General features: G+C 38.4%; 1 protein-coding gene across 1 annotated transcript; it reads right to left on the bottom strand.

Moving 5' to 3' along the window:
- Positions 1-837: 837 nt before the first annotated feature.
- Positions 838-27,032, bottom strand: vegfba (vascular endothelial growth factor Ba). The gene is made up of 9 exons (XM_014983656.2): positions 23,740-27,032; positions 15,827-15,878; positions 15,517-15,713; positions 15,355-15,428; positions 15,232-15,267; positions 10,353-10,436; positions 8,401-8,550; positions 7,990-8,208; positions 838-6,694 (listed from the first exon to the last, which is right to left on the bottom strand). The coding sequence occupies exons 1-9, from the start codon at positions 23,815-23,817 to the stop codon at positions 6,673-6,675; spliced, it is 912 nt and encodes a 303-aa protein (XP_014839142.2). The 5' UTR covers positions 23,818-27,032; the 3' UTR covers positions 838-6,672.
- Positions 27,033-27,071: the final 39 nt, after the last annotated feature.

Raw genomic sequence — 27,071 nt, 5'->3', positions numbered from 1 at the left:
CCTGGGAATCCCAGCCTGAGGTCTTTCTGCATGGAGTTTGCGTGAGCTGGTTCTCTACAGGTAATCCGGTTCCTATCACAGATCATTGGTCTTTCTAGATTCCTCCTATGTGTGTGTGCCTGATTGCTTGTCTTGTGTTTTTTGTTGCTCCGTGTTACACTGCCAACCTGTGCAGGGTTTAACCTCGCTCTTACAGATCACCATTAGACTCCAGGTGACCCTGCATAGAGAAGAGACAACGGATGGAAGGATGGATAGACCTAAATCTATCAGGAATATGAAAAATTTTGGCCTTAACTTAAAATAAACTAGAGGCAGTTTGAATTTTTTTACACAGTGTTGAACATATGTTATTTCACCGCATCATTAATTTATAGTAAAATGCTAACAAGGCCTAAGCAAGAAGCAGGAGAACAAATTTTGACTAGTTCTGCGGCACAGACCCAACATAAATACCGGAGAAAAAAATAGGTCTGTTAGAGTTTCGCCAGTATTGGACATTGTTCCCACAGTGGCACAAGTAAACTGACTCAGATGCATATTAAGGATAATAAAACTCAAATCTGAGGCCTCACATGAGTCTGAGTAAATAAATAGTGAGGGCTTGCACACGTTTGTACTTCTGACTCAGCAGCACAGACGAGAGGAGGCGCAGCAACAATATTATGTCTCACAACACTGCGTCACAGCGCATACGCACTTTCTCTCAGTGTCCAACTCCCAGGGTGGCAGCATAATGAAAAGCATCTGTTTACCTTTCATTACGGTCCAACGAGAGATTAAAAAACAAAAGAAACAAAGGAACAGAGGAGAGCAGGAAGAGAACCAGAGCACATATGAAAAATAAGACATTTCCTTTAATAACATCTGTAACATTATGGTTGTATTCTGGTATAATTCTGGATATATTCAAGGACGCAGAGTACACTTTTAATGAGGACAATGAACCAATTAACTTACAAGTTAATACAACATAAACCTGCATCGTTTTCTACAAAGACATCATAAAAGGGCACAAATGGTGTAGCAGCAAAAAAAGAGTGTTGCTTTCTTGTCTCTACATAGGCTACAGCAGTACAAAGTCTTTGCAGAGTAGAGATTTGTTGTAATGGACACCTAAAATGAAGTTACAGATATGTCTCTAAAGTATCCACTATGTCATACACAGTATGGATATGACAGGTTATAGGATGTTACAGAGTTCAGTAGGGGATAACTAGAGTTTATTCAGACACTGGAAGCTGGAGAGAGTTACCTTAACAGTACATAGCACATTGATGTTGGAAGTTCACACAGGAGAAGGACATCTAAGAGATACAAACATGTCCACACTTTAAATCTGCATGAAGAGGCAGGACAGGTAAATCCAGATGTTTGTAGAATGAAAGTTTCCTGACAAACTGATCAGATTTCATGCATTAAAACAGAACGCTTGGTGAAAATGTGCATAACACATAATATACAGAGTGCACCTTGAACTCTTTGATATTTTGTGAAGCAACGCATTGCAGCTCCGAGCTAAAATGTGTTGTATTGAGATTTTGTGTGACAGTCCAACACAAAGTCCTACATAATTGTAAAGTGAAAGGTAAATGATACACATCACCTACTAAGAGATGGCAGTCTATCTAAACACAATGGAGAGCATTACAACTACTGGCAGAAAAAAAATCCCCAGAAAGCACAACCAGAAATACAAAGGGATGGGTTAGATAAAAATATATTCGTGTTAGGATGGCCCAGTCAAAATCCAATTGAGACTCCGTGGCAAAATTTGAAAATAAAAAAAATTCAGACCAAACCAGCTGTGACTACTGCTGTATACTTTCCCTTCCACTTTGCAATTATGCGCTAGTTAGTGTTTTGTGTCTGTCATTAAAAAATAAGAATATATATATATGTATATATATATATATATATATATATATATATATATATATATATATATATATATACACACACACACACACACACACACACACACACACACAAATAAAATGCATTGAACCTCGTGTGGTTATTGTGGCCAAATGTGAAAAAGTCTAACGGTTATAAATACTTTTCTACACCACAAGTGAATGTGTGATTTCGTTTCTTTTGGTCCTCAAAGTAGATTTTATTTCTTGCTGCATCATGAATCGATCTTACAATATGTGCTCTGCAATCTCCATCACAAGTGCAATCTGTACTGCGGTCCAAATACTCATTGGTTTCCCTCTAACATTTGTTTGCTTATTTAAATATTAATCTTAAAACACAAAGTGTTAAATGCTTATACAAATTATTAATATTCAAACAGGAAAGACTGCAAGTGATATCACAAAAAAACACTCCATTCCCAAGAGTAAAACAAGAGGATTGATACCATAATCCATGTATATTCTGTTTATGTGTTTTGGTTCATGAACTGGGTGGTTGGGTTTAGCATTAAGATAAAGAAACAGGGCTAAACTAGCCTGGCTCTACCCAAAAGTAACCTAATCTGCCTAACTGAGACCTTTAACCTCTTCCACCTTGGAGGTCCGAGCACCAGGACCATCTGTTAAAATTGAGGGGGAAAAAAGTCAGGTTGATGAGGCTGCAGCTAATAAGAGGAAAATATATGCAGAGTTTCTTTTGCAGAAAGAGCTTAAAAGGAGATTTAAGCTTTTAAGCTTCCTCAGACTCATCATTATGAGGTCGTTATTTACGCTGATGAAGCAGAAGCAGAAAGATCCCACTCCGGCCTGGTGATGGGAACAAGGAGGGTTTTCTGAACTGTTTCAAGTGTCTCTTCGCCATAGACCCCAAAGTTAATCACTATGGCCTAAGGCTCAATAGGTCGATTACTTAGGGACTTTTCAGGTTAAAATATAAAACTAACGAACTCGAGGCTTTAAAGCTCATTTTATGTGATCCTGTATCTAAAACGTGAAGAGTCTCTGATAGTAGTTATTCCCTCGAGTTTTTCAGTTTTTCTCTAAGAAAAAAAAGACTTGTATCTTCCCGTGTAACTTTCCCCAAAGTTATCCTAAACACAGATGCATCTCAGTAAATAAGAAAATCAAGTACTTCATTTATTCTGTAGTTCAATTAAAAAAAAAGAAGAAAAACTCAGATTTTACATGAATTCACTAGAGTGATTTCAAGTTTTTGTTCTTGTTAATGTTGATGAATATGGCTTACTGCTAATGAAAACCCAAATTTTGTTTCAGAGAATATCAAAATATCACATAAGGTCAAAAAATCTTTTTTTAATGGGATATTATGTTATGAATTGCTGACTTGAGAGACATAAGCTGACATGCTCCACAAAAACGATACATCGCAAAAGGCAATGGCAAAATAGGTTGGTGATTAACGGAGCTAAATCCAAACATATCAATGGAAAGTTTAGTGAAAGGAAGAAACGTGGTTGGAGTGAGTGTGCAAGCAGCATCATAAATAAAGCATCATTACACAATTTGACCATATAAGTAATGTTTCTAGATGTTTTTTTAAGTGTAACAAATGAAGGGTATGTTTGAAGTGAATGCAATAGGTGTTCATTCTATACATATATTTAATCATGCTTATGTTTGCATAAGAAACAAACAACTTTTCAGACTACGCTCTGTTTGTCAAGTGACACTGAAGGTATATGTGGAAAGTTACAAGGACACCTTCGATATGAAAGAACAGGCCCATTCCGACAGGGTCTGACCCGGCGAAATGACAAAATAATGGAAAGTTGAGCGGAAGGACAAAGTTTGGTAGATAAAAGTGCATGAGCGATAGGGATAGGGTATTTTATTTGGATATGAAAGTCCCAAAATTTGTGGGAAGGGTGGAGTGGCACAAAATCCTTGTTGCTTGAAGTCCAGAGTGAGATTTGTACAGCAGATGACATGGTGGACCAACACCACGTCATCTGCTGGTGTTGGTCCACTCTATTTTATCAAGTCTAAGTCAGTGCAGTCAATCCCTGGGGAGTTTTAGAAAACTTCATGCTCTAAAACCAACCAAGTGTTGAGTCCACATACTGTACAGTCCATAAAGTTCTGATTTACTGAGAGAAAAACACGGACACTCTCCATAAGAAGGGGAAGTCGCAAAAGATAATTGTAAGTTAAGCTGCCGGTTAGCAGAACTGTATTCCATGATGGAAAGTTTAGTGAAAGGAAAAAATGTGTTTGGATACTGCACTCTGAGCAGGCAGCTTCTTCAGCAATGACATTTTGTGGGTTTATAGAGAACTAGCAATGGAGTTCTCTATTAAGTATCCTGTTTCAATACATTAAGCCATAATCACCCACAATGATCAATATTAACAGGAAAAATATTTTAATTATATCACTCTGTGTGTAATAAATCTATATAATACATATTTTTCCATTTTTGAGTTGAAGTACTGAAATAAATCAGCTTTTAAAATCTATTCTAACTCACTGGGATGCACCTGTAAAGCCAAAATTGGACGGTGAAAATATAACGAAGCACTAGGAAACCTTCGCCTCTGCACTCAGAGGACCAGTTCAGCATCTTCCTTTAAAACAGTAATAATCCGTCTCTACACCAGAGACTCTCCTTATTGCCAAATGCATCATTAACTCATTCAACGCAGAGGAAGTAACAATAATGCTCTAATACTCTGCCATTGCTATGGTATATATACATTATATATTTAATAGAGAGGTAGTGATTGAAGCATTGATTGACAGCAATAAACACTGAACAATGAGCATGGAAATAAAAAAAAACATAATCTCATCTGAGGAGAGTATAAATACAAAGCTTATCACAGCAGCCACCCAAACAAAGTTCTGCTGCTTCAGTGCCGACACATAAATAATTCACACTGTGGATGGTAGCTTGTTTCTGGGTGACCATTCTTCAATCAGCGGGACTGTATGAACACTGAGCCGTGAATCGCGGCGTTTCCAAGCTATTGTTGAGCAGTTTTCTAACCCCAACCCCTAATACGTCACGGCTAAAATGTTCTCAGTCAAATTTGGCACAGCAGACAAGCTCTGAATGGGAGTTGAAGGGGAAAAAAAACAGACTTTAAACTCTCTGACCTGCCACTTCTTCAGCTCCACACACCGACTGACTGACAAGCTGCTCGGGAAGTAAATCTTTGTTTCCCAACTCTGTAGCCGAGCGATCATAAAGTAACACTGAGTAAAACCGTGAGATTCAGCCTGAATATAAACAAGTTATGCTCTGGGTGAGAAACACTCCCTGCATCCGGGCTCTAACATGCAACAACAATAGCTATGTTTTCCTTTCACTGCACCGGGGACGGCTATTTGCTTGGTTTCTGTGTGCTGCACACAACACCACCCCACTGATTGTTTGAATTACACTTTGTAAATCTATAGAGTCTCCCATTTGTGACTCGTGTGAGACCTCTCTGTTTAAATTCAATACATTTGGGCATCGAACCAGCAGGCCACCCAGCGTGAGTCGTTATGCAGGCGGATTAAAGATGAACACAAGCAAAACAGAGACACTTCCCGCAATATATACTCTCCATTACCTCTGCAATCAACCTGGCAGAATTATAATAAAATATAAAAGAGTGGCATGTTATAAAATACTCTCTATATACATGCTTACTTTGCAGTAAAATTGCAGAGAAACAACTGACATATATTTGCACAAATGGCTTATGGCTACTAGCATTCGTTTCACATTGCATGTATGTGTGTAGATACGGATGCATGTGTGCCGCCGCAGCAGCGTCAATGTCTGCATTTAGCTTGACGTCTGTGTTCCTGGTATTATAAGTGTGAATGTTTCTGTGAGTGAAGCAGTGGAGAGCCGCCAGGCCTCATTATTGCCATTCTCCTCACTGCCGAAAAGAGACGCAAAGAGAGGCAAAGCGAGGCAAAGCGGCTCCTTTCAATTGAGGAGCTGAAGAGAGACAAACACAAAGGGCTCAAAATTAAACAAATGCCGGAAAGAGGCTTGGAGAGCCAGCCCATGGTCATACGCTTTGAGTGAGAGTGAGCGGTTGCAGGGATAACCCATCTGTGTCTTTCAGTGAGCAGACCACACAGATACCCCCCGTCCCAGCATTCATCCTCTCTGTTAGGTCCAGAGACACCGGGGTGCCTGCTCATGAACATGCCCCGTATCCTTCTGGTGCGTCTCAAAGTACATATGTCCACTGATAACACGCTGCTGCTGCTGCTGCTGCTGCTGCTGCTTCTCAAATCCTCTTGATATAAACCTGGAATCCGTCTCAGTGTGCAGTTTTCCTTCCACCGAAACATCAACATGAAGGACACTTTGGCCCAGCCAGTCTGGTCTCTTGTGCAGTTTAAGTTGCAATCCAGTCTCCAACAAAAAAAAAAAACAACTTAGCAGAGAGAGTCCTAGGGCCTTCATCCTTCACTCAAGTGACACAGAATGTGCATAAACACACACACACACACGCACGCACACACACACACACACACACGCGCGCGCATACACGAAGCTTTGCCACAGAAGCGACGAGGTGGAAAATAAGCTTGCACACATACAGATCTACGGCACATTTAGGGTGTAATGATGCACGAGTACAGGTTCTAGTGTGTGCTTCTACTAATACATCCTTCTGGTTGATACTGGTCGCCCGACCATCTGTGCTGTCCATGGCACAGATGCTCAGAGCAGGTGATGGAGATAAAGATATTTGGTGGGATATGAAGCAAGTGGCTGGACGGATCAAGTCCTTGTCGCTTCGCACCTGAAACAACAAACAACAGAGAGGAAAGTGTTAGCAATAAAGGTGTTTTGATTGATCCTGGACAATGGAAATTCACTTATCAAGCTTATCAAATATCTTCTTTTAGGACTAAAGGAAGGCTGGTGTACATACTCTGAAGCTCTAGGTGATTGCATTTACAAATCTATTCAAACCCTTTGAATCTTTTCATGTTGCAACTTCGCATTTTCTGTGACAGACTAAAAAAAAGTAACAAATATTTGCACAGTGAAAGGAAACTGATGAAGGGTTTTCATGCATTTTTGCACAGACAAAATAAAACAATATTTTATTGTTTATTCATCCAAAACTAGGACAAGTATGGAAGTTCAGAAAAACCAACAAGTAGGAGAAAGAGAGCATTAGTCAGAAAAGCAGCTAAAGGCCCATGGAAAAGCTGGAGAAGCTGCACAGACCCACAATTATTAGTTATTCGTCATAAACGTCACACATCTGGCCTTTCTAGGAGTGTGGAAAGAAGAAAGCAGTTGTTTAAAAGGCAGCATCAGGACGTCCTGTTTCCAGTTAAACACGAGTCAGGAGGGGAATTTAACAAACATGAAGGAGAGCGGCTCTGGTTAGACGAGACCCAATTTAAAACTTATGTCCCACCTGTAAACTGGTACGTAAATCAAAAACTATAAGAATCACTCTTTCACTTCTTTTAATGTTTACATTCAATGTTTTCTGCTCTTTAGTGGATTTGTGAAGGACTTTGCTCACTTCAGTTGCTTTAAATGTACTGTATAAATAAGATAATACCCCCTTCAATATTTATAGCCCCAGGAACTGCAGAAGGGCTCAGACCACATGAGTCAAACTCCTGAGAGCCTTTCAGATGTGTTTCTGCTTCAGAAAGCCTGAATCAAATAACTGGATCTTCAGCAGGAAACTAAAACTGAGGAGGTATTTCATCCATTTGGTTCGGGTGTGTTGGACCAGGGACACATTTAAAAGTTGCAGGACTCTCAAAGACTGGAGTTTCACATTCCTGGTTTAGTTTAAAACATATTCATGTGTTACATGAACACAGTCAAAGTCCAGATCTAAGTCCAGCTTGATAACTGCTGTCCAACCTGACTAAACCTGAGTATTTTTGCAAGGAAGAGTCTATAGATGTCACACCTTCCTGACTTCATTGCAAAAACATTTGGAAACAATGGATCATTTTCCTTCAACTTTCCTAGTAACCACTCTATTAATGTATCTCTGATCCTCTATACCCATCTGTGTATTTGTGCTGTCCGGATTTGTTTGTGCCATTCATATGAACTGACTTGCAGCGACGGGAGTTGAGAGTCTGGCCTTTTCGGCTGCAGTTCTTGGTTTTGAGGGTGCATCTGCACTGACACGACGTTTCATCCAGGGCCCACTTCCTTCCTCTGCAGGGGCGGCACCGAGGTGTCGGGGACGGAGGCAGAGAGGGGCTTAGGGTGGTGGGACGAAGAGATGGAGGCCGTGGGGGCATGGAAGGAAGAATCACAGGAGCATGGGTTCTGGAAAAAGCACAAATAATACACTAGACTCATAAACAGTTGTTTTTTTTTTTGTCATGCAGCTTTCTAAATTTCAGCCTAATAAGAGTATTGTTTCCTTTGCTGGATTGATTTAGAATTAGAATTAATTTTAATTAATCACATTAGTGGTGTGAATAATTGTGTTTTAAATCAAACATAATGAACGCCTACCTCGCGGAGAGCTCCTTCATCTGAGAACTGTACATGCGGCACCGAGGCTTCAGTGAGGAGGAAGGAGGAGGAGGAGGAGGAGGTAGAGTGGTGGGAGGAGGAGGTGGAGGAGGAGAAGATGTGGAGGGAGGAATCAGAGGATCATGGGTTCTGGATGAAAAAGAGATGCAAAAACCACAATGGTTAGTCTCAGAGTTAATACAAATAAAGAGAAATCCCAGAGTGCTTCAGTAATCTTAAGTAATAACCAACATTTGGATACAATACGCATTTAACGTATGTAGTTGATAAAACACAATGCAGCGCAAGTCAATATAATCCATGAAATTTAATATAATGTGACACATTTTGCTATGTGAAAATTTGGTACAGTGTGATCAAATATGATAGAGTATATGATGTGAACATGTATGATTATTGTGTTATTTTAAACACAATATGCTGCCACACAATGCGATGCGGTTTGTTATGATAAAATATAAGAATATGAGAAGATGTGACATGATCAATGAGATGTCGTCAATTATGAATATATTATAAGTTGTGATTTAAAGCTAAATATTTTGATACAAAACAACATAACACAATACAATCAATGACGTGGGGGGAGGCATGTTGTATAATAAAATGTAAATATTTGCTACATTATAATGAATTATATGATGAAATACAGTAGATTAGATGATGACATATTATTTCATAACAGGAAAGGAGGACAACTCGTTTCCCCTGTGGATCAGCTGCCACTGGGGAAAAGAGAATAACTGACTTTTAAAAAATTTTGATTTGGACGACAAGCTGACCGTTTTATTTTACCATCACAGGTCCATATTTGACGAGAATAAACTGAACCCATTTAAGAATCCTAATTGAACACAGAACGGGACTGCAGATCTTGTTGGCCAGGAACAAAAGTGTGTGACAAATGTGTAAGGTAATTACTGGGATATTTTAGTCTAGATAATAGTGATGCACTTTCTAAAAATGAAACGCAGGGCTTGTTTGAACACGCACACTGCCTGTCCGAGACAAACCCCCACAATGTAGTGCGTGGGAGATGTGTGACTAATGCGAGATAATGTTTCTTTAGAGGCTGACAAACTCGCTCCTCTGTCTGTCTGTCTGTCTCTCCGTCTGTTACCATGGCTATGATCGCCTTGTTGCCTTTCACTTCTTACGGTTCCACCTCTAGATGCCCTGATCTTTCGCTCTCCAGAGTCTATGTCTGAGAAAGTTGCCTGCGTCAGTCGGCCCATTAACTGGAGCTGGTTCTGCCTCAGTCGTCCCCAGGAGGCCGGCGGCTTTAATGAACTTACTTAATGAGGCAGAGAGGACCCATCTTTGTTCGCGTCCCGGTGACCACGCCTGCCGCTGGCATGGACAGAAGAAGTGGCATTTGGGAGCAGATTACACAGATTTCACCCCTGCCAAAGTGTGAATAAAGCCTTTTCTGAGTGATGGATGGGTGCTGGGGGACATCACACCCAAACGGAGCCACCTCTGGCCCCAAGGGTCCGGAAATGACTGACAATAAAGTGAAGGGGAAGCAGATGAAAAACACTACAGAGGAAAGGAGCGCTAAATCTTTTATCCTCCAGGAGTTAATAGTTATTAAATTCCCAAACTGTATCAGGGATTATATAACAGTGTGTCTCACAGCTCCAGACAGCACATATTGGCCAACTACTGGCTAAATACTGAGTTGATAACCGTAACTAAGGAGTTTATCCGTGGATTATGGCGATGTGTGTGTGTGAGTGAGACCTTGACTGTTGCTGTGGCTGTAAAACAAATTGTCCTTCAGTAAAAGCGCAGCCCAGATAACCCAGTTTTCTCTAATCGAAACACTTTCACTAAGCCTGAGAGCATCCAGAAAACCCAGACTGCTTTAAGAAAAAAAACAAGGTGAAGCTTCAAACTGAGATAAAATGTGTAAAGAACGCTGAACGTACACAGATCTGACGGATCCGGTTTTCCTCTGCCTGGACTTCCTCCCCACTTTTCTCCTCTCTTTTTCTGCTGGCTTCAAATGGAGCCTGAGAACAGAAAACATGCACTTTGTTAAGACTTTACATCTAATGATTAAAAACGGGTCATTTTATATATATATATATATATATATATATATATATATATATATATATATATATATATATATATATATATATATATATATATATATATATATACTGCTAAAACAATAGGTTTGATGTTTATAGCAACTTCCTTGTTGGAATATGATGAGAATTCCCACCAAATTCATTACATGACAAAAATAAAGGCTTTTCTCCAGCCTTATTTGGTTGTACAAATTATTTCTTGCATCATTATAATTTATTATGTTATAAAACAACTGACTGGAAAAATCCACAAGCTAAAGGAAAAAACTGTGATATTTCTTTCCTTTGGGCCCCAATAGCCGACTGGTTTTGGTCGGGTTAATTTTTAGACAAATTTTAGATAAAGGTTTTAATATTAACAGTAATGAGATGTGACTGTGGCAAAGTACAAGTGGTCATCATTTTCTGCAGAATATTTAAATCTAAAATCTTGAACAAAGGGAACGTTGTAACTCGGCACACAAATAAAAACACAAGTTTGTGAAGATCAGAATAAATTACGATTTCTTCTAGTCCAAGCAGGAGTTATAAACTGATTTTATATGAGAAGTGTTCTATATAATACTCTCTAAACGGATGCCTTTCATAACTCTCTGATGTGCTGCAAGAACACCTTGGATTTAATATCATTATCCTCCTCCTTCTCTCATCAAACACAGACGACTTGTTGACGATTTTTACAAGCTGTGCTACTGCTAGACGCTGCACTAGTTAAAGTTAAGCTTCGGCAATGCTGGTTGTAAAGCTGCTCCTACGTAGCGCTGTTTACTGGTGACCTACCAAGATGGCACTTTCCCATTTTGGCCATCTTCTTAAATTCTGGCTTGTCAACACAACCTCTGGGTCTTCACTCGTCTTTCCTTGTTAACCTTTATCCAGACATGAGGACAGCGTTAACCAGCTTTGGTCTGACATTATAAATTGCCCCTCCTGCCACTGTTGTTGTTGTTTTTGGAGCTCTAATTTACTATTATGGATGCGTGACTGTGTCTGGGACAGAGCACATGGCGGGGGAGATAAAATCATCACTATGGTGACAACAGGATGCTAGCTGTCCCAGAGGGAGACGGGACGTTTAAAGAGAATCAGACAGATGCTAACTCCCTAATAAACACTCACAATCACTCAAAAACATATTTTAAATAAGCACAAATGTGTTTCCACACAACCAAAATCAAAGTATTTCAGAGTTCAGACACTATGTTATGCTCTTGATCTGTAATTAAAACATTAAATATGGCCAGGATGAATGCACACACATAGGTTGGAATCCCTTATCTATGTCCATGCCCAAACAGGAAGCAGGAAGACATAAACATTATGGATGCAATCATATGAATTTGTGGCTGGACCTGGCAGTGTGAGGCGCACAAACAAACAGACCCAGCAGAAATTTTCCTTTCGCAGCGTTCACAGGAAGAGCAAGGTTTACCATCTCTGAGTTTATTTACAGCAAACAGAGTTTAATGAGTAATAAAATTATCTGAAATCAACTCCAAGTCCAAAACCTCAGATGAGTTAACAGTAAACAGGAAGTTGCATAATAATAAAACATAATGGTGAAGCAGTCCAGTCAGAGCCCGTTTATGTAACAATTGCATCCCTGCACCGATTCCACCTTGCAACAAGCATTGGGGATTAAAGTCACTTTACAGCTGGCTGCTTAGAGGCTCCCTGGGGAGGATTTCCACCTCTGGTAGTGCTACAAATTTATTAGAGGCCAATGCACACACAAATGATGCGATACACGCCGATGGCCCACAGGTCTGCACCTGTGGACCAGCTTTACAGATCCGCAGGTACAAGCAGGAAACTATGGCAAACAAACTGTTGGTATTTCCTTAATGATTTTGAAGCTTTTACCAAACTAGAAGTAAAAATTACCAAATTTAAAAAAAATAAATAAAGCCTGCATATTGAAACTAAGTTACAACGTACTTTTACAACGTACAAGAGTGACGTCAACACCAACACGATCTAAGAGTTAAAGTTACGGCCAAGTGCAGCTAAAAAACTGGAGATGATTAATTCATCATCAGCAGTTGGGGCCAAATGTTTGGGTGGGTTTGCTGCAAAACATCAGCAAAGACCTTCAAGAAGTCGCTTTTGAGGCTCATCAATGTGAGAAGAGTTGAGAAGTAGCCAATCAGTGCAGAAGGGAACATGACAGAAAATCCAACCCAGGGTCAGACCATGAAACAGTCAAAGAAATTGCTAAAATATCCCAAAAAACAACCATGTCCAGCAGCAGGACTAATTTAAAATGTTAGATGTTAAAGTCCATGAGTATGGATTGTTTATCAGTGATTCTTGAGAATAGGGACAAAATGGGTTTTAATTTTCCCATATTTTTTTTTAATTATTTCTCAACCTTATGTATGCAAATATGACAAATAATGTTTAGAAAATATGAAGATGCTAAGGTACAGGCTCCCAGTTGCGAATTTTTTAAAAAAAATTACATTTTTAATCGACCTGACCCAAAACTTTGTCATCACCATCTGACAAAAATAAATCTAAAATGATTTTTAAAATACCCCATTAGTGATATTTTTACTCAATTTACAGACAAATGCTTCTCAAGAAATAAAATAAATATTATTTAAAACAAAAAACAAGAAAAAGTCCATCTGATGGAGTTGACAGAACTGAAGGTGGTGACAAACTAGTGAGTAAAATGAAAAACTTGGTACATGTGAAGTAATGCAATTCATGTAAAATACATTAAAATGAATTAGTTGCACATTTAAGTGAGATTTGACAACAATTTCACTGAAAGAGTCAGAAAAACTCTGACGGAGTTGACATCTGACGGAGTTGACGAAATGCCAAACTACCTCAATTTATATGATGTTATTCTGAAGGAGGCCATATTGTAGCTCGTCAGGTCCATGAAATCTTTACATTATACCAAAATTAAGCTTTTATTTCGCAAAATTTCATCAAAGTTTTGTAAATTGTCAGTTATGGAGTTGACACATCATGGTTGTGACAAACAACTTAGGAATAAAACAGAAGAAAAAACTAAAGAATAACTTAAGCTAACCGGAGCTAACTAGCCCTCCTAGCAAAGGAAGAGAAAAGACAACGTCATGGGGTCCTCAGAAGTTCTGGTGCCCCCCAATAATGCCTGATTTTTTTTTACACTCTTTTCATTTCTGACGGTGTTGACAAAAACTAAGGACAAATTTCAACGGAGTTGGAAAATATCTAAAAATTATTTTTAATTCAATTTATCGATACTTTTATAATTATTTATATGACTACTTATACTTAATTGTCATAATATATAATTTTAGTATTTCTTTAATTGTTTTAAACTATAAGAATGTATTGAGTTCTGCTCCTGAACAAGGGCTTTTACAGGCATCATCCACCGACTACAATGTTTAAAATAAAAAAATATTCAGCAAAAAAAAGAAAAATATACATTGTTGTGCTCACATGACCCAGGTTAGTTTAGTTAGATATTTGAAAAAAATATATTTTGTGTATATTTTATTAAAATTTCATGCTTTATCCATAGGACCTGTTTTGTCCCTATTCTCAAGAATCACTGTTATAACAATTTCTAGGAGAAACTCTTTCCAGATCATTTAGATCTTCACAGCTGGATGAACCACCCCTTCTGGATCTGTTTTCTGTATGTGGATCAGATGCTGAGTCATGTTGCACACGGCCATGTTTGGAAAAGCAAACACAACACACCAGCTTTCTAACACGGTGGACACGACCTCCGGCTGTAGGACATGGGCACCTTGTAGTCACTGAGATAATCATGAACTCCTCTGTATGCCAAAGTAATTTTTACATGTGACAATCTCAGGTCAAATTGGGTGAATGATCCAAGACACAGCAGCAAATCTTCAACAGAACGGCTTAAACAGAAAGCAACCAAGCTGCTGCAATGGCCCAGTCAAAGTCCAGAGGTGGTGGAACCTTAAGTGATCTCTGCATGAGCAAATGTGCACAAATCTTAATGAACTGGAGCAATTTCATAAAGAAGTCTGGGACAAAACTCCTTGTGAAAACAAGGGAGCATTTATAACCCTTGTTTAAAGGGAATCTTACACAGCTAGTGATTCTTTAAAAACTCTACAGCAAGCGGAAATTAAATGTCTCATGATTCAAAGCAACATATTGACTTTAAGCTTTAAGCCTCTGCGGTTCAAAACTTGCTTTACTAATTTTGACTGGATTTGATTCATTTACATTTGGATTGAATTTGGTTTCAATAACTGAAATAGATCGAGTTTAAATGATCTCTACATAATGAGGTTTGATTTTGAATTTGTTTATAGTACAATTTGCATTTGAGCTTGATTTCTTAAAGTTATCTGCAAAGTGAATTTGCATTTTTTAAAGTAATGAATCTTACTCTCACTCGTCTTTCAAGAATCAGTTGAGCAGCACTGATCACAGCTAAATTTCTGCTTTTCTTTATAAATTTACCAGTTTTTCTCAGACAGACATTAATATTATTTTTGAAAAAACTAGCCATGTGTTGAAAAATTGGAACAAGCAGCTGACAAGTTAAATTTATTTTGAGCTCAAACTGTTGTACTCGATAAGTGAAACACAAAGACATCCACCAGGTTACCTCATCCTTTCACAGATTGTATGATTCATCATTAAAATCTGGTCTATCAATAAGGTTTTCTCTTTATAAGATCGTAACACATCATTGAATATAAGACTGGAGCGATGTTACCTGGTAGTGGGTGTTGGCTGGAACTGTTCCTTTAACCTGTGGGCAGACATAAAAAGGAGAGCAGTGGGGTCAGTGAACAGCAGGTACGCCATGAATCTCCAGACAGATGACTGGTTTTATTACCTGCACTCGCACTGGCTGTGCTCTACGAAGGGCAGCTCGATGAGCTCGTGTTTCATGAAGGACGTTCTCATCAGCTGCACACAGAGCCGAGAAGAAAAATGATTTCACACTTATCATCTAACCAAAACACAGGGAGGTGTGTGTGTGTGTGTGTGTGTGTACCTCCATGGTGAGGGTGTGTGTTAGCAAAGGCACACACTCCAAGGCCTCATCGGCGCAGCAGCCACCACATCGCTTCACAGACACACAGGACGGGACGAAGAGGTGGTGGATCTCCCCCGGCAACTCCCGCCAAACCTCCACCAGAGTGTCGCGAGGCTCGCAGCCGCTGCGGGAATACACCTCCAACCACCGTCGCACTGACAGACAGACAGACAGACAGACAGACAGACACATGGACATGTTCCCAGTTATGATTTCACACCTTCAACTCCCTGCATGGAGATTCTCTGACGGATATTTTTGGGCGTACCTTCCCGACCTTCCCTGGTTCTGGGGGAGTCTGCCGGCCGCCAGTGAGCGAGCTGGAGAGACAGTAAAGATGGTGAACGTAAAACTCAAATGCTTGCTTTAGCTAAGTTGTATTTAAAGTTGAGCTCAAACTTCGTGCTCTTCTATGAAACCATAGTTTGGTATTAAATTCAAGTTCTTTAGAGATAAACTGAATGAAATCCCTCTGCAAACCTCTGCATCTGGTGGAGGATTCGCAATGTCTTAGCAACATTTTGCAGGAGTTTTAGGGTAGAAAGCAAAGCATTAACTTACTTATGAAAGTGCTGATAATATTTTAAAAACCCCTCATTATTTAATATCCTGAAACACAGAAAACACAATATAGCCCTGAGACTAAATAAAATGTATAAATGTGTTAAACAGCTCACATTTTACTCCTTAAACACATAAAAGACAAAACTACATTAAAGAAAAAAACATAAAACAATAAATTAAACACAAAAATACAAAATAATTAAACTTAAAATTTTATTCTGAAAGTCTATGTTGCATATTAAATACTAAGATTGGACTCTAGGAGGAAGCCGGAGTACCTGGAGACAACCCGCAGATGCAGAGGGAGAACATGCAAACTGCATGCAAACTGCATGCAGAACGACCCCAGGCTGGGATTCAAACCCAGAATCTTCTAATGTCAAGGTGACAATGCTACCAATGTTCCCACTGTGTAGTTTGAAATGCATAAAAGATCAGATAAAAAGTTAAATGAGTTACTTTTTTTTATCAATTAAATTCAGGTTTTTAGTTAATTATGCCATCATTTTGGAGCGTCAGTGTTTTTCTTTCTGTATCAGATTTAAAACCACGGCATGCCATTTGATGTTACTAATCCACTAATCCATATTTATTTCTGGAGTAAAGCATTAAATAGCTGCAGTCATCCTGGTTTTATTGTCTCCAGTCTCCGCTTTGACATTGTTGCGAAACCTGGCTGGAGCAGATCCAAAGATCAAAGTGTCTCTTGTTAATGAACACCACAATATTTCACACCTGGGATCAGAACATGACAAGCTCAATAAAGCCTGGTTCATAGATAAAAGGAACAAATAATAATAAAAAAAGACCTGGAAACCTCTGAACTTTGATACTGAGGGTAACAGCAGGTGCAACAACTAATTTAAACATCAAGGTGCATTTTTGGCAGCACATTATACAACACACTTTCTGCACAGATGAGGTCTGCTGGTTTATTTGAAGTGAAAATGGATGTGCACATGATCAAATTTCTGCTCCGTGATGTTGTAGAAGAGCAGGCTGCTCCATATTTGAACCTGTTGCACCTGCTACCTTTGCCCTCAAGCCCACAGATGGATAAAAAAAAAAACTTCTACAAAGGTGCACAGAGGAAATGTCAATAGGTGAATTATGCAAGATAAATTCAATTTGTCTTACTGTGACAGATAATGCATGCTATATATTATTTTGCTGTGTCAAATAGTGTTTTAATTTCCCACAGATGTTTAAACAACTTAAAGATGCACACATCCTTTCTGCATACTTTTGATCTCACTCAACACTTTTATTGCCAAGGGTGAAAATAAAATACTATTGAACCAAAACGGACCCAATTCCTTCTGACATAGATGCATGTTGTTGCAAGTTATGAAGGATTTGGTTGGTTGATCTATTTCTTATTGAAATAAATGTAGTCTTAATTTAAAAAGATGACTTGAAAATATCAGAAAAGAGAACCAAAATCAGTAAGTTGTTGAAGTTCACAACTTACTGATGCACCATCATGCTGGCAGAAATAGTGTTTTTGTTATGCTGATAACCTACTGAGCAATGTTTTTTTGGTATTACCAAAGGAATAAAATAACTTCAGATACTAAGCCCAGCTAAAAAAAAAAAACATTGTTACTTAATGAAGTTTCTACCAGAGTGAAATGAACCAGAAGTATTGAAGTGGCAGCCATAACCAAAGCCGATAAGATTTGTTTATTCATTTTAAGTCCACAATTCAGTTATCCTGAATTTTACATCCTTTGTTGCACATATGAAGCCAAAGCAAATTAAAGGCACAAGAAAAGACAAAAGAAGAAAATATTTCTCCCGAGTTGCATTATGGTGCAATAAAAATGTTTTCAGATGTTTTTCCTAAGAGCAGAGTGATTTCTGTTAATTTTCTTGAATTATGTTCTGCATTGTTAATGATATTCTGTTTGTCCACCATGTGAATGATGAGCTTGATGAATGAACAGTTTGTCTACTGAGGGCTTCACTGATTGGTGACCTTTTATAACATGATGTGACAGACTTGTTACCAATTAATCTAATTAGTTGTGAGTTGTTCTCTTAGCTCCAGCCTTGTTGGCAGGACACATCCTGGCACAGTTCTTGTCTTTTCCTTTAAACAAATCACAGCTTACTTTACTTTCAAATATGTTGTTGACATCAAATTTAAGAATATGCTTCCATTGTTTAAGTTCGAATTCGTCGTGTCTCGTTACGGATCTTGTTTGAAGGCAACATTGAGTCCAAAACACATTTATAAAGGTCACATGTTGTTTTTATACACAGTGCACATGTTTTTGTTATTCAATTGTTGTCTATGTTTAACTGTACTTTTTAAATTACATTTGGGTTATGTTAACCATTTTCTCTGCGCTCCAATGAAAACAAAGAACATTATAATTTTATATTGTATCATTGTATTGCATGGAGCTGCACTAATCAATAGTGACCAGAACTGACCAGTTTTCATCTCAACAGTGAGCAATTATTTGGACAGTGAAAAATCCTACAATTTCTGCAGGCTAGTAAACACATCATAAATAAACAACCAATCTGCTCTTTGCAAGCTGTAGAAAAAAAACATCTATTTTATTTTGTTGAGCTTTTAACCTTCTTTAAAATCTGCTGAAAAACTTCCAGCCAAACTGAGGGCAGCCTAGGAAATACACAGAGAGAAAATACACTTATAATGCTAATCATTTTTCATTGTTTTAATTGTACTATTTCATAAAATAATAAAATGTGATCTCGCTCTAAAGCTGCATCAAAGCAACTATTCAAAAACCCACAGATACAAATCCTCAGCTCCTTGTGTGAATAATTAATGTTGGTTCACAGCAGGATGGCTGCTTAAATTACTTTGTACAGAAAATGAATGAATGATTTATGAAAAATCATAGGTCTAACAGTAAATCTTTTTTTTTTTTTTTTGCACAAATATTTCCAGTGACACAACTGATGTTTATTTTATACGAAGCTATTTTAGATAGAATAAAAAGAAACAATTTTGTCTTAAATGAAGCAGGTTTGTGTATTTGTTTGGGGGGAGATTGTTAAAATATTATGAAGCAATAATTTTTCTTATAAAAGGAGATATACCATGTATACTGTATTTCCACAGATATCTTTATCTAATGACCTGGATAATATCATCTTTATTAGACTGCTGAGAAAAAAAGAAAACATCTTAGAGCAAATGTTTTATAACTCTCCTCTTTTGTGATTTGGCTGATTTATTTTAATTTTTCATGATGTCACAAAATGAAGCAGCATGTTTGAGGAGCTGACTTAAAATACATCCACAGATTTGTCTCTGTTTAACTCAGGTGTAGTGAATTAACCAATCAGAAGCTTGCAAAACTGTGACATCATCATCGGGGTTTTGTTTATGTATGATGCGTTTCCCAGGCACATAGTGCCATTTCATAGCACAATCAAGTAACTATGTTAATTTAAGTTGTCATAAAATGCAATATATATCTAATATAAATTAAAATAAAGTTTACTTTGTAATTTAATGAGTTGAACTGGACCTATGTTGCTTTAAAACCTCCCGCTCTTTCTGAAGCTCCACTTTCAGGAAGTCATTATAACATAACTCCTCTATTAAACTGTTAACAAAGTTTTTACCAGCGTTTCACTGAGAAATAGCTCATATAATGAGGACCATCCAGAAAACCACCCAGGTGTTTTTCACAGCTGACTGGTTGCCACTGGAGATTAAATGATTTCTCAAACATGAATGAAAGAATCAAGGTAGCACTAAATGTATGTTTTTGATTAGGAAATAACATTATAATATGATATAAAGCTCAAAGAAGCCAATATTACGCGACACTGGCCCTTTAAAGACAAAATAACTCTAGTGTATTTCTCTTTGATTTTTCTGGTATTTAACAACAGTTAATGTTTAGTCTAATCTAAAGTCCAGACAGAGAAATAAAATGACTGACCTGGAAAAAAATGTGAGTGATCCATTTATTCTACTATCACAGCATGTTATAACATTTCACACGTTTTGGTTTTTTATTATTATTATTATTTTTTTAAGAGTGTTATAGCTAGCAGTGTTATCTGAGTGTTAAAGTGATACCCAATATATTTACTTTCACTAGTGCAGCATTACAGCTTTCACATATTAAACTTTATTAGAAATTTAGCTTTGGGTATATTTCAAATGTAATGGACAGAAAGATGGAAAAGAAAGGAGAAAAGAAAGGGAGAACTATGGAAAAAGGTTTAAAGAAAAATAAGTTTTCAACATTTCACATGTTTTCCTTGCACTGATTTCTTCAAATTCTGAGTTTAAATGATCTGCAATATTCTGCAAGGCAATATAATTGATGCTCTAAATTTAGCACTGTGGTATTTTTACAACTATAAACAACCTAAACACATTTTCTTCCTGTGAAAGCAGAAAGAGTGAAAACAGACTTTAAAGCTCAAAGTTAGTCTGTGTGTGCATGAAGACCAAGGCCACTTGTGAGGGAATGTAGACTTTGTCCAGTTGCCCCCTCCCTCAAAGCGCTCCACCCCCTGTCAACGCTCTCTCACACACATGTTTGACTCTTATTGATTCAACAACAGTTAAGTTAAGCTGCAACTGAGGCCATTTTGTGGCCGGTCTGAGCTAAACTATGTTTCTTCTCTATCTTTGAGACAAAGTCTCAGATTAACTCCTTTCGGCAGCCATATCTGCCTTTCTCTCTCATACACACGCTCACACACACACCCATTAAATATGAGTGCCAGCCCCGAGCCATCTGCACTGGCAGCGCTATCTGTCAACAGTCTAACCAGTCTAACTCTCAGCCACTCCCTGGGCCCACTGTACAGATGGGGCTGTGTGCATGTTGAAAGGAGGAGACGCGACACCAGCGAGGCTCATTGCCACGACAGAAGAAGGATGACCCCCTTTTACAAATAAGCTGTCGGGGAGGCAGACGGCACAAAAGCAGAACGTCTCGGGGTGTGAAGGTGAAGAGGCTTTCTGGTGTTTCATGTAGTGTCTGGGATGATGAATGACTATAAGCTGCAGTATCATAGCGGCAGGGTGCTGCTTCAGAGCACTGCCTGTCCCCGATTCCAGCCTCCTGACGTTAAAGCAGGACGTGCAAATTTGTCCTGCAGAAAAGGCCCATAAATCACACCAAGGACCATGTTAGTGCAGTCAATATGTGTTTATTATGAGCTATACTTTTCTGTCTAAATCACAGAAGTAAAAAAAGACAACAATAGCACTTTTATGTGTAATGTGCGCTAAATTTAAAAACAGATTAACAAATAAAATAACTTAATCTTTTCTTGTTTCTGTAAGTATTTTTTAATGAAGTGTTTAAATTGATATCTTACTGTTGACAGACTTCTTTTTTTAACTTTTATAGGACACACTGAAGCTTCTACTTGCTGTTTTTCAGACTATGAGAGGGTTTTGGTGGCATTCTGGCAAAGTTCATCGACAACTTCCAGAGCCAGACACAGACTTAGCTGCTCACTGTGTTCCTATGAAACACTAAACAGATAGTGCAATCTTTCCATCTAACGCTCAAATGAAAACACGAAGACAAAACATACATTTGGATTTGATGTGAAGCTTGTTTTTTTTATTGTAATGCTTAACAATTACTTATAGGTGTGAAAGGGTTTTTGTTTTTGCGCTGCAATGTTTAAAAAGGTAAAACATCCCATTTTTCACATTTTATGAAGAAAGATCAAACAACAACACCAACAAGTGCCAGAGAGGAGATTTTCCATAACCTGGCAACTTATTAACTGTCCTTATGAATGGTTCAAACCTGATCCAGCAAGAACTGGAAGGTTGAAGTCTTTACAGCAACATAGTGTCACAAGTTAGTACACCAATTGCAGTCAGATGCCACTTAATCATTAAACACTCTTGGTAAACAAATAGCATTATGAGTATCAAGAAGCACAGCAGATGGGTGACAGATGAGGTTGTGGAGAAGTTTAAAGCAGGATTGGGTTATGGAGGAAAACTTTGAACAACTCAATCCATAATCTGAAAACAATATGTCAGGAATATGTAGTATCTGTGGATGTAATATCACAAAGGCTGATGTGAAGTTACAAAACTGTTAAAATAATACATCCAAGAGAGTTCAAACATTGCATGGCACCAAGAAATTCAGCCTGCATCTCATTGTTGTTGATATCCACATGTCACACATATCACACTGCCCCAGATCCTCAAGGTGACAGAGTGTTGGAAGCGTTGATGTAAAAGAAAAGATTATTTTATTCTAAGTGATATAATGGTGTTATGTTTTTTCAAACTATTTCACAATCGCATGACTTTATGTTTGGTCTGCCCTGGAGAATGGCAGACTTAGTAAGATGATAGTAAGTAAGATGATAGTTACATGCTTAGTTTTAAAATATTAACTCTGTGTTTTATTGATTTTTATTACTGTTTTTATTTTTATTGGATGTAACTGTGAAGCTCTTTGGTCAGCTGATATAGTTGCTCCAGTTCTTGTGGGCCGACATCCTGCCAGTTTTAGATGTGTCTCTGCTCCAACACAGCTGATTCGAATGGTCCAACTACTTCCTCAGAGTGTCATTAAGCTCTGCAGAGGTCTGTTAATTAACTATCATTTGAGTCAGGTGTGTTGAAGAACTAAAGAACTAAAACATGCAGGACACTGGCCTTGAGAACACCACTGTCTTAAAAAATCAGAGGCACAAATGAGTGGTTTTAATCAGGGCTTTTTTTATGTGTTCAAATGGTCCAGTCAAAGTCCAGACCTAACTGAGAATATGTGCCAACACTCTGTTATTCAGTCTGGATGAGTTGGGAATTATTTTACAAAGAACAAGGAAAGTATTTTAGTCTCTCTAAAAGACCTGTGGGTGTAATTCTTTTCTTTTTTTAAAAAAGTGTTTTAGGCCGCATTTTAAAGATTTTTATTTTTAAAATATTTTAACCCCTTTTATAGTAATACCATCAAACCAACACACCATCAGAGGTCTTATTTACACCCCTAATGCCGATTGATGCATTTTGAACACATACTAATTATATTTAAGAGCATGTTGTCGCCGTCTAGTGGCCAGAGTAATGAGAAATTCTGCCTATCTTCGCACATTTCTTTGCTAAATAACTAAATTGACACACATAGCGTGTGCTTTATACAAATTAACAGTCCCACTTAATTTAAAGCCTGATAGCAAAAACACAACTAATTTATATATATATATATATATATATATATATATATATATATATATATATATATATATATATATATATATATATATATATATATATATGTAAATATGTTATGCACTACTTCCTGTTGGTCTCATAAAATCCTAATAAAATGTATTGATGTCGGCCAAGTTCAAGAGCTTTGAGCACCTTGTTAAGACTGACGTATAATGAGACTCGCATAGCTTCTCTGTGCATACTTGACTGCTGATTAACTGCCCTACAACATCCTGAAGGTCTGTGTTTGCCAGTCACATGACCTGAGGTGACAGGTGTCATTGACCTAGGGGATAACTTCCACAAAAGCAACAAAGAAAACCTTATTAGCCCCGCAAAATGAGGCTTCGTGTAAAATTATCACCCCGCACATATACTACCCCCAGGGGTCAGATGAAACATATGAAACATACCTTGGCATGGAAGGTCGGTATTCTGGTGAGCAGCAGGAACTGAAACATTCCTAAAATAACTTGAAGCATAATCCCCATCGTGCAGGAGTCAAAAGGCGCACCTTAAAAAGTATTTTTGGTCCAATCCAAAATAAAGAAGAAGAAAGAAAAAGATAGAGAAGGCGGCTTGTGTTGGTTTTCTTCGCCGGTTACAGACGCAGATGTCCCGCTTTCATTCTCCAGTCTCCCTTCCTTGAAAGCGCTCCCATGGTGGCATCATCAATGCTGGAATATCAACTTTGCTTTCTTGCATTTGGGCTTAAATTAGAGCAGAAACATACCCGGGATCAGTTTCCAGCCTAAAGTAAGTTCAGCACAGACGGAGTGTGCCCCTCTCTGTGTGTTTTTAACGTATAACCTTGGGAGCACAGCAGCAGATTCGGGCCTTTGTCTTGAAAAATGAATGAACTTTAAATTAAAACCCGTTTCATTAATCAGTCCCGTTTGGCTCTGATCCCTTGAAGCCAGTGATGATGTGGGGGGTTCCAGCCGGCGTGGCGTGACGGAAGGATTATACAGATTCCCGCTGAAACGTGGAGCGATCAGAAAATCCTGGCGTGTCTATAAGGAACACACACACACACACACAAAAACTGCATCATCCAGGAATAGGACGTTTTATCCGGTGAAGATCCGCCGTGCTGAGGAACAGCGCTGCATAGTCCTCTCCTCTGACTCAGTCACGCTTTCACTACACTGTCGCTCCAAATTAAAATGTGACGTCTCCTCTCCAGGCGCATCTCTCCGCTGTCTTCTTTCTTTTAAATTACCTCCTTATAAATAACCCCTGTAATCCCGAACCTTCTCTGACGTGGAAGTGCATCTGCGGCTGAGGCAGCGCAGCAGCAGCAGGGCAGTCCGCACACACAGAGACACAGACGGAGCCAGAAAGAGCCGCGGAAAGGTGCAGCGCTCTACATTTGTTATTGTGATCGCTTTCCTCGCTTCCTTTGCCCTTGAGACGCACGCAGCGTAACCATTGCGCCGCCAACTTTCTTCCGAACGGGACAGGCGCACAGAGAAGCTATGCGAGTCTCATACAGGTGCAGCGTCTCTATTGGTCCCAGAGTGAGGGATCAGGGGGCCTCCGGGGGGCACCCCACTATGCAAGGAGGGGAGCGTGGCCGTGCTTGCCTCTGAGGACACGGGGGTCATGCCTCTGGAGGATTCCTTTAAAATTCAGTTAGCCTGAGGGGCTATAAACCAGCACATGTTGAGCCTCATATGGTCAGATTTAGGGGAATTGTAAATTAAGAAAGCTGAAAAACGAACTCAGAAATATATACTCTGATAATTGTAGTTTATCATCAGCTTTTTTGACTAAATAAAATATCATAAATTAAAATACTGACTTTTTTGAATATTTTTCTTCCAATCAGCACAAGTTCAAGATCACGTAGGGAACCTAGGATGGTTTTTTTAGGGGTGACACACTTTCAGCTAAACCCACAAAAACATATCACTTTAAATTGACCACGTCATGATACAAACATTGATTCACTTTAGTGAAGTAGGAAATAAGATGGTTTGTTTCTCTGATTTCCACTTCCATTTGTTGTGCTTTTTTTTTTAAAGTTTTGTATTCTTTTTAAATGCTACATTCACACATAGGAATACACAAAATAACAGCATTAACATGCATAGTATCGGTCTAATAAGTAAAATATGTAATTTCTCTCTTGTTGCTGTTTGTGTGTGAGGGGGTTAACCATGTCGGGTCTGTTTGGGGATGTGACGCAGCGCAGGACTGTGGGATGTTTACCTGAAGAGAGAAGCGATGTTAGTGGTGTGGTTATTCTCTCATTGTATCGAAAGGGAATGGAAACGTGTATTAGTAAATGTCTGGTTTCGGGCATAGTTGTAATAATAATGTTCATACTGCCCAAAAGTTCTGCATTGGTGCGTACTTTTCCATCAAAATCTGAATTTAAAAGCACAATGGGACAGTCACATCACAACAATAGGTTTTCCAGGGTTTCTTGGATACATTTATATGGCTGAACTTATAACTTAAAGAATAAAATATAAGTTTGATTAATCACTATATTAATCTTGGTCCATTTTCTAAGTATTGTCGTAGATTAAAGTTATAACTTAGCTTTTTCAAAAGTTGGCCCATTCCTCCTTAAGTTTTAACTGCAGAATAATCAAATAAGCCTGTTTGAGGGTTAATGGTGGATTTTAAAAGGAGGTCCACAGCCCCCCTTCACCCTGCATTATTTGTTAGAACTATTTGTTTCTCATTTATGTATTTTCTTATGGATTAATCTGAGTTGTTAGCTACAATTTGTTATAAAGTAGCTGTGTGATGACATTTAAGGCTCTACTACTAATTGGTCTCTTTTGTGTCCTATGAATATGTTGCTAAGATGCAATTATGATTGTAGAATCACTCATTTTAATAAGAAAAATGTTTTACTTTTGTAAGCATTAATGTGATTCTGGCTTGATAGAAAATGTAACTTGTTTTAAATTAGATTTAAGAGACTTTTGACAATTCTTGTTACTAGAAAACATTAAATGAGGCCACTTGTTAACTTTGATGGGTTTTTTTTTAATAAAAAGAAATACTTTTTTTAAATTGCCCTTTTACTTTCTATTGTCTGTCAAACAAAAAATGGCTGGACTATTATTCTGGGGTTTAACTGGCAGTTTTCTCTGCATCTCATTAAACTAAACATGAAAGTCAATTAAAACTTTATTCATAGCTGCAGCAGCTCCTTTCCCATGAGCCTTGTCTTTCAGTCCTACATCAGAGTTTGTGTGTGTGTGTGTGTGTGTGTGTGTGTAGGCAAACGGACACCAGAATCTCAGTCATTATGGTATGTTTGGGTTATGCCGGCGCACTCACACGCCACATGAGGGTGAGGGTGTCTGCGAGCGATGCGGGGACGCATTGCGTTATCTCCCGCTGATGTCTGAGGGCGGGGGCCGCTGGTGAGAAGCGGTCTGACAGGGAAAACGGTCGTTTGTATCCTCAGAGCTTAAAACTGGTGCATCTGCCCTTTAAAAAAGGGAAACCCTGTTTCTGATTCATGGAGTCGCACATAAAGACAAGTTTCAGCTGATTATTTTCACTCCAGAACTTTTTTTTTTCGCTTACTGCTGACGCGGTGGAAAAATCATTTGGATTTCTGAAGCAGCGCACATTAATCATTGTCCAATAGCTTCTGTGCTGTTGCTCATTAAAAGGCAAATGTTTAAAGCCTCTTGTTATCTCTGCCAAGCAGAGGAAATTAATTTCACAGTAGAGGATATCAGTAAAAAGATCATCTGAAAAATATGACTTTTTT

The sequence above is a fragment of the Poecilia mexicana genome, unplaced genomic scaffold (assembly GCF_051168715.1).
Source record: "Poecilia mexicana isolate PSO_F unplaced genomic scaffold, ASM5116871v1 scaffold_10, whole genome shotgun sequence".
Taxonomy (NCBI): Eukaryota; Metazoa; Chordata; class Actinopteri; order Cyprinodontiformes; family Poeciliidae; genus Poecilia; species Poecilia mexicana.
Note: the sequence above shows the minus strand (reverse complement) of the source record. Positions and strands in the feature narration are given on the sequence as shown.

Coding starts and splice junctions, on each gene's coding strand:
- vegfba (XM_014983656.2), bottom strand. CDS start 23,817: ATGGGGATTATGCTTCAAGTTATTTTAGGAATGTTTCAGTTCCTGCTG. Junction 15,879..23,739: donor TACCGACCTTCCATGCCAAG/GTATGTTTCATA, acceptor CTGTCTCTCCAG/CTCGCTCACTGGCGGCCGGC. Junction 8,209..8,400: donor ATGAAGGAGCTCTCCGCGAG/GTAGGCGTTCAT, acceptor TGCTTTTTCCAG/AACCCATGCTCCTGTGATTC.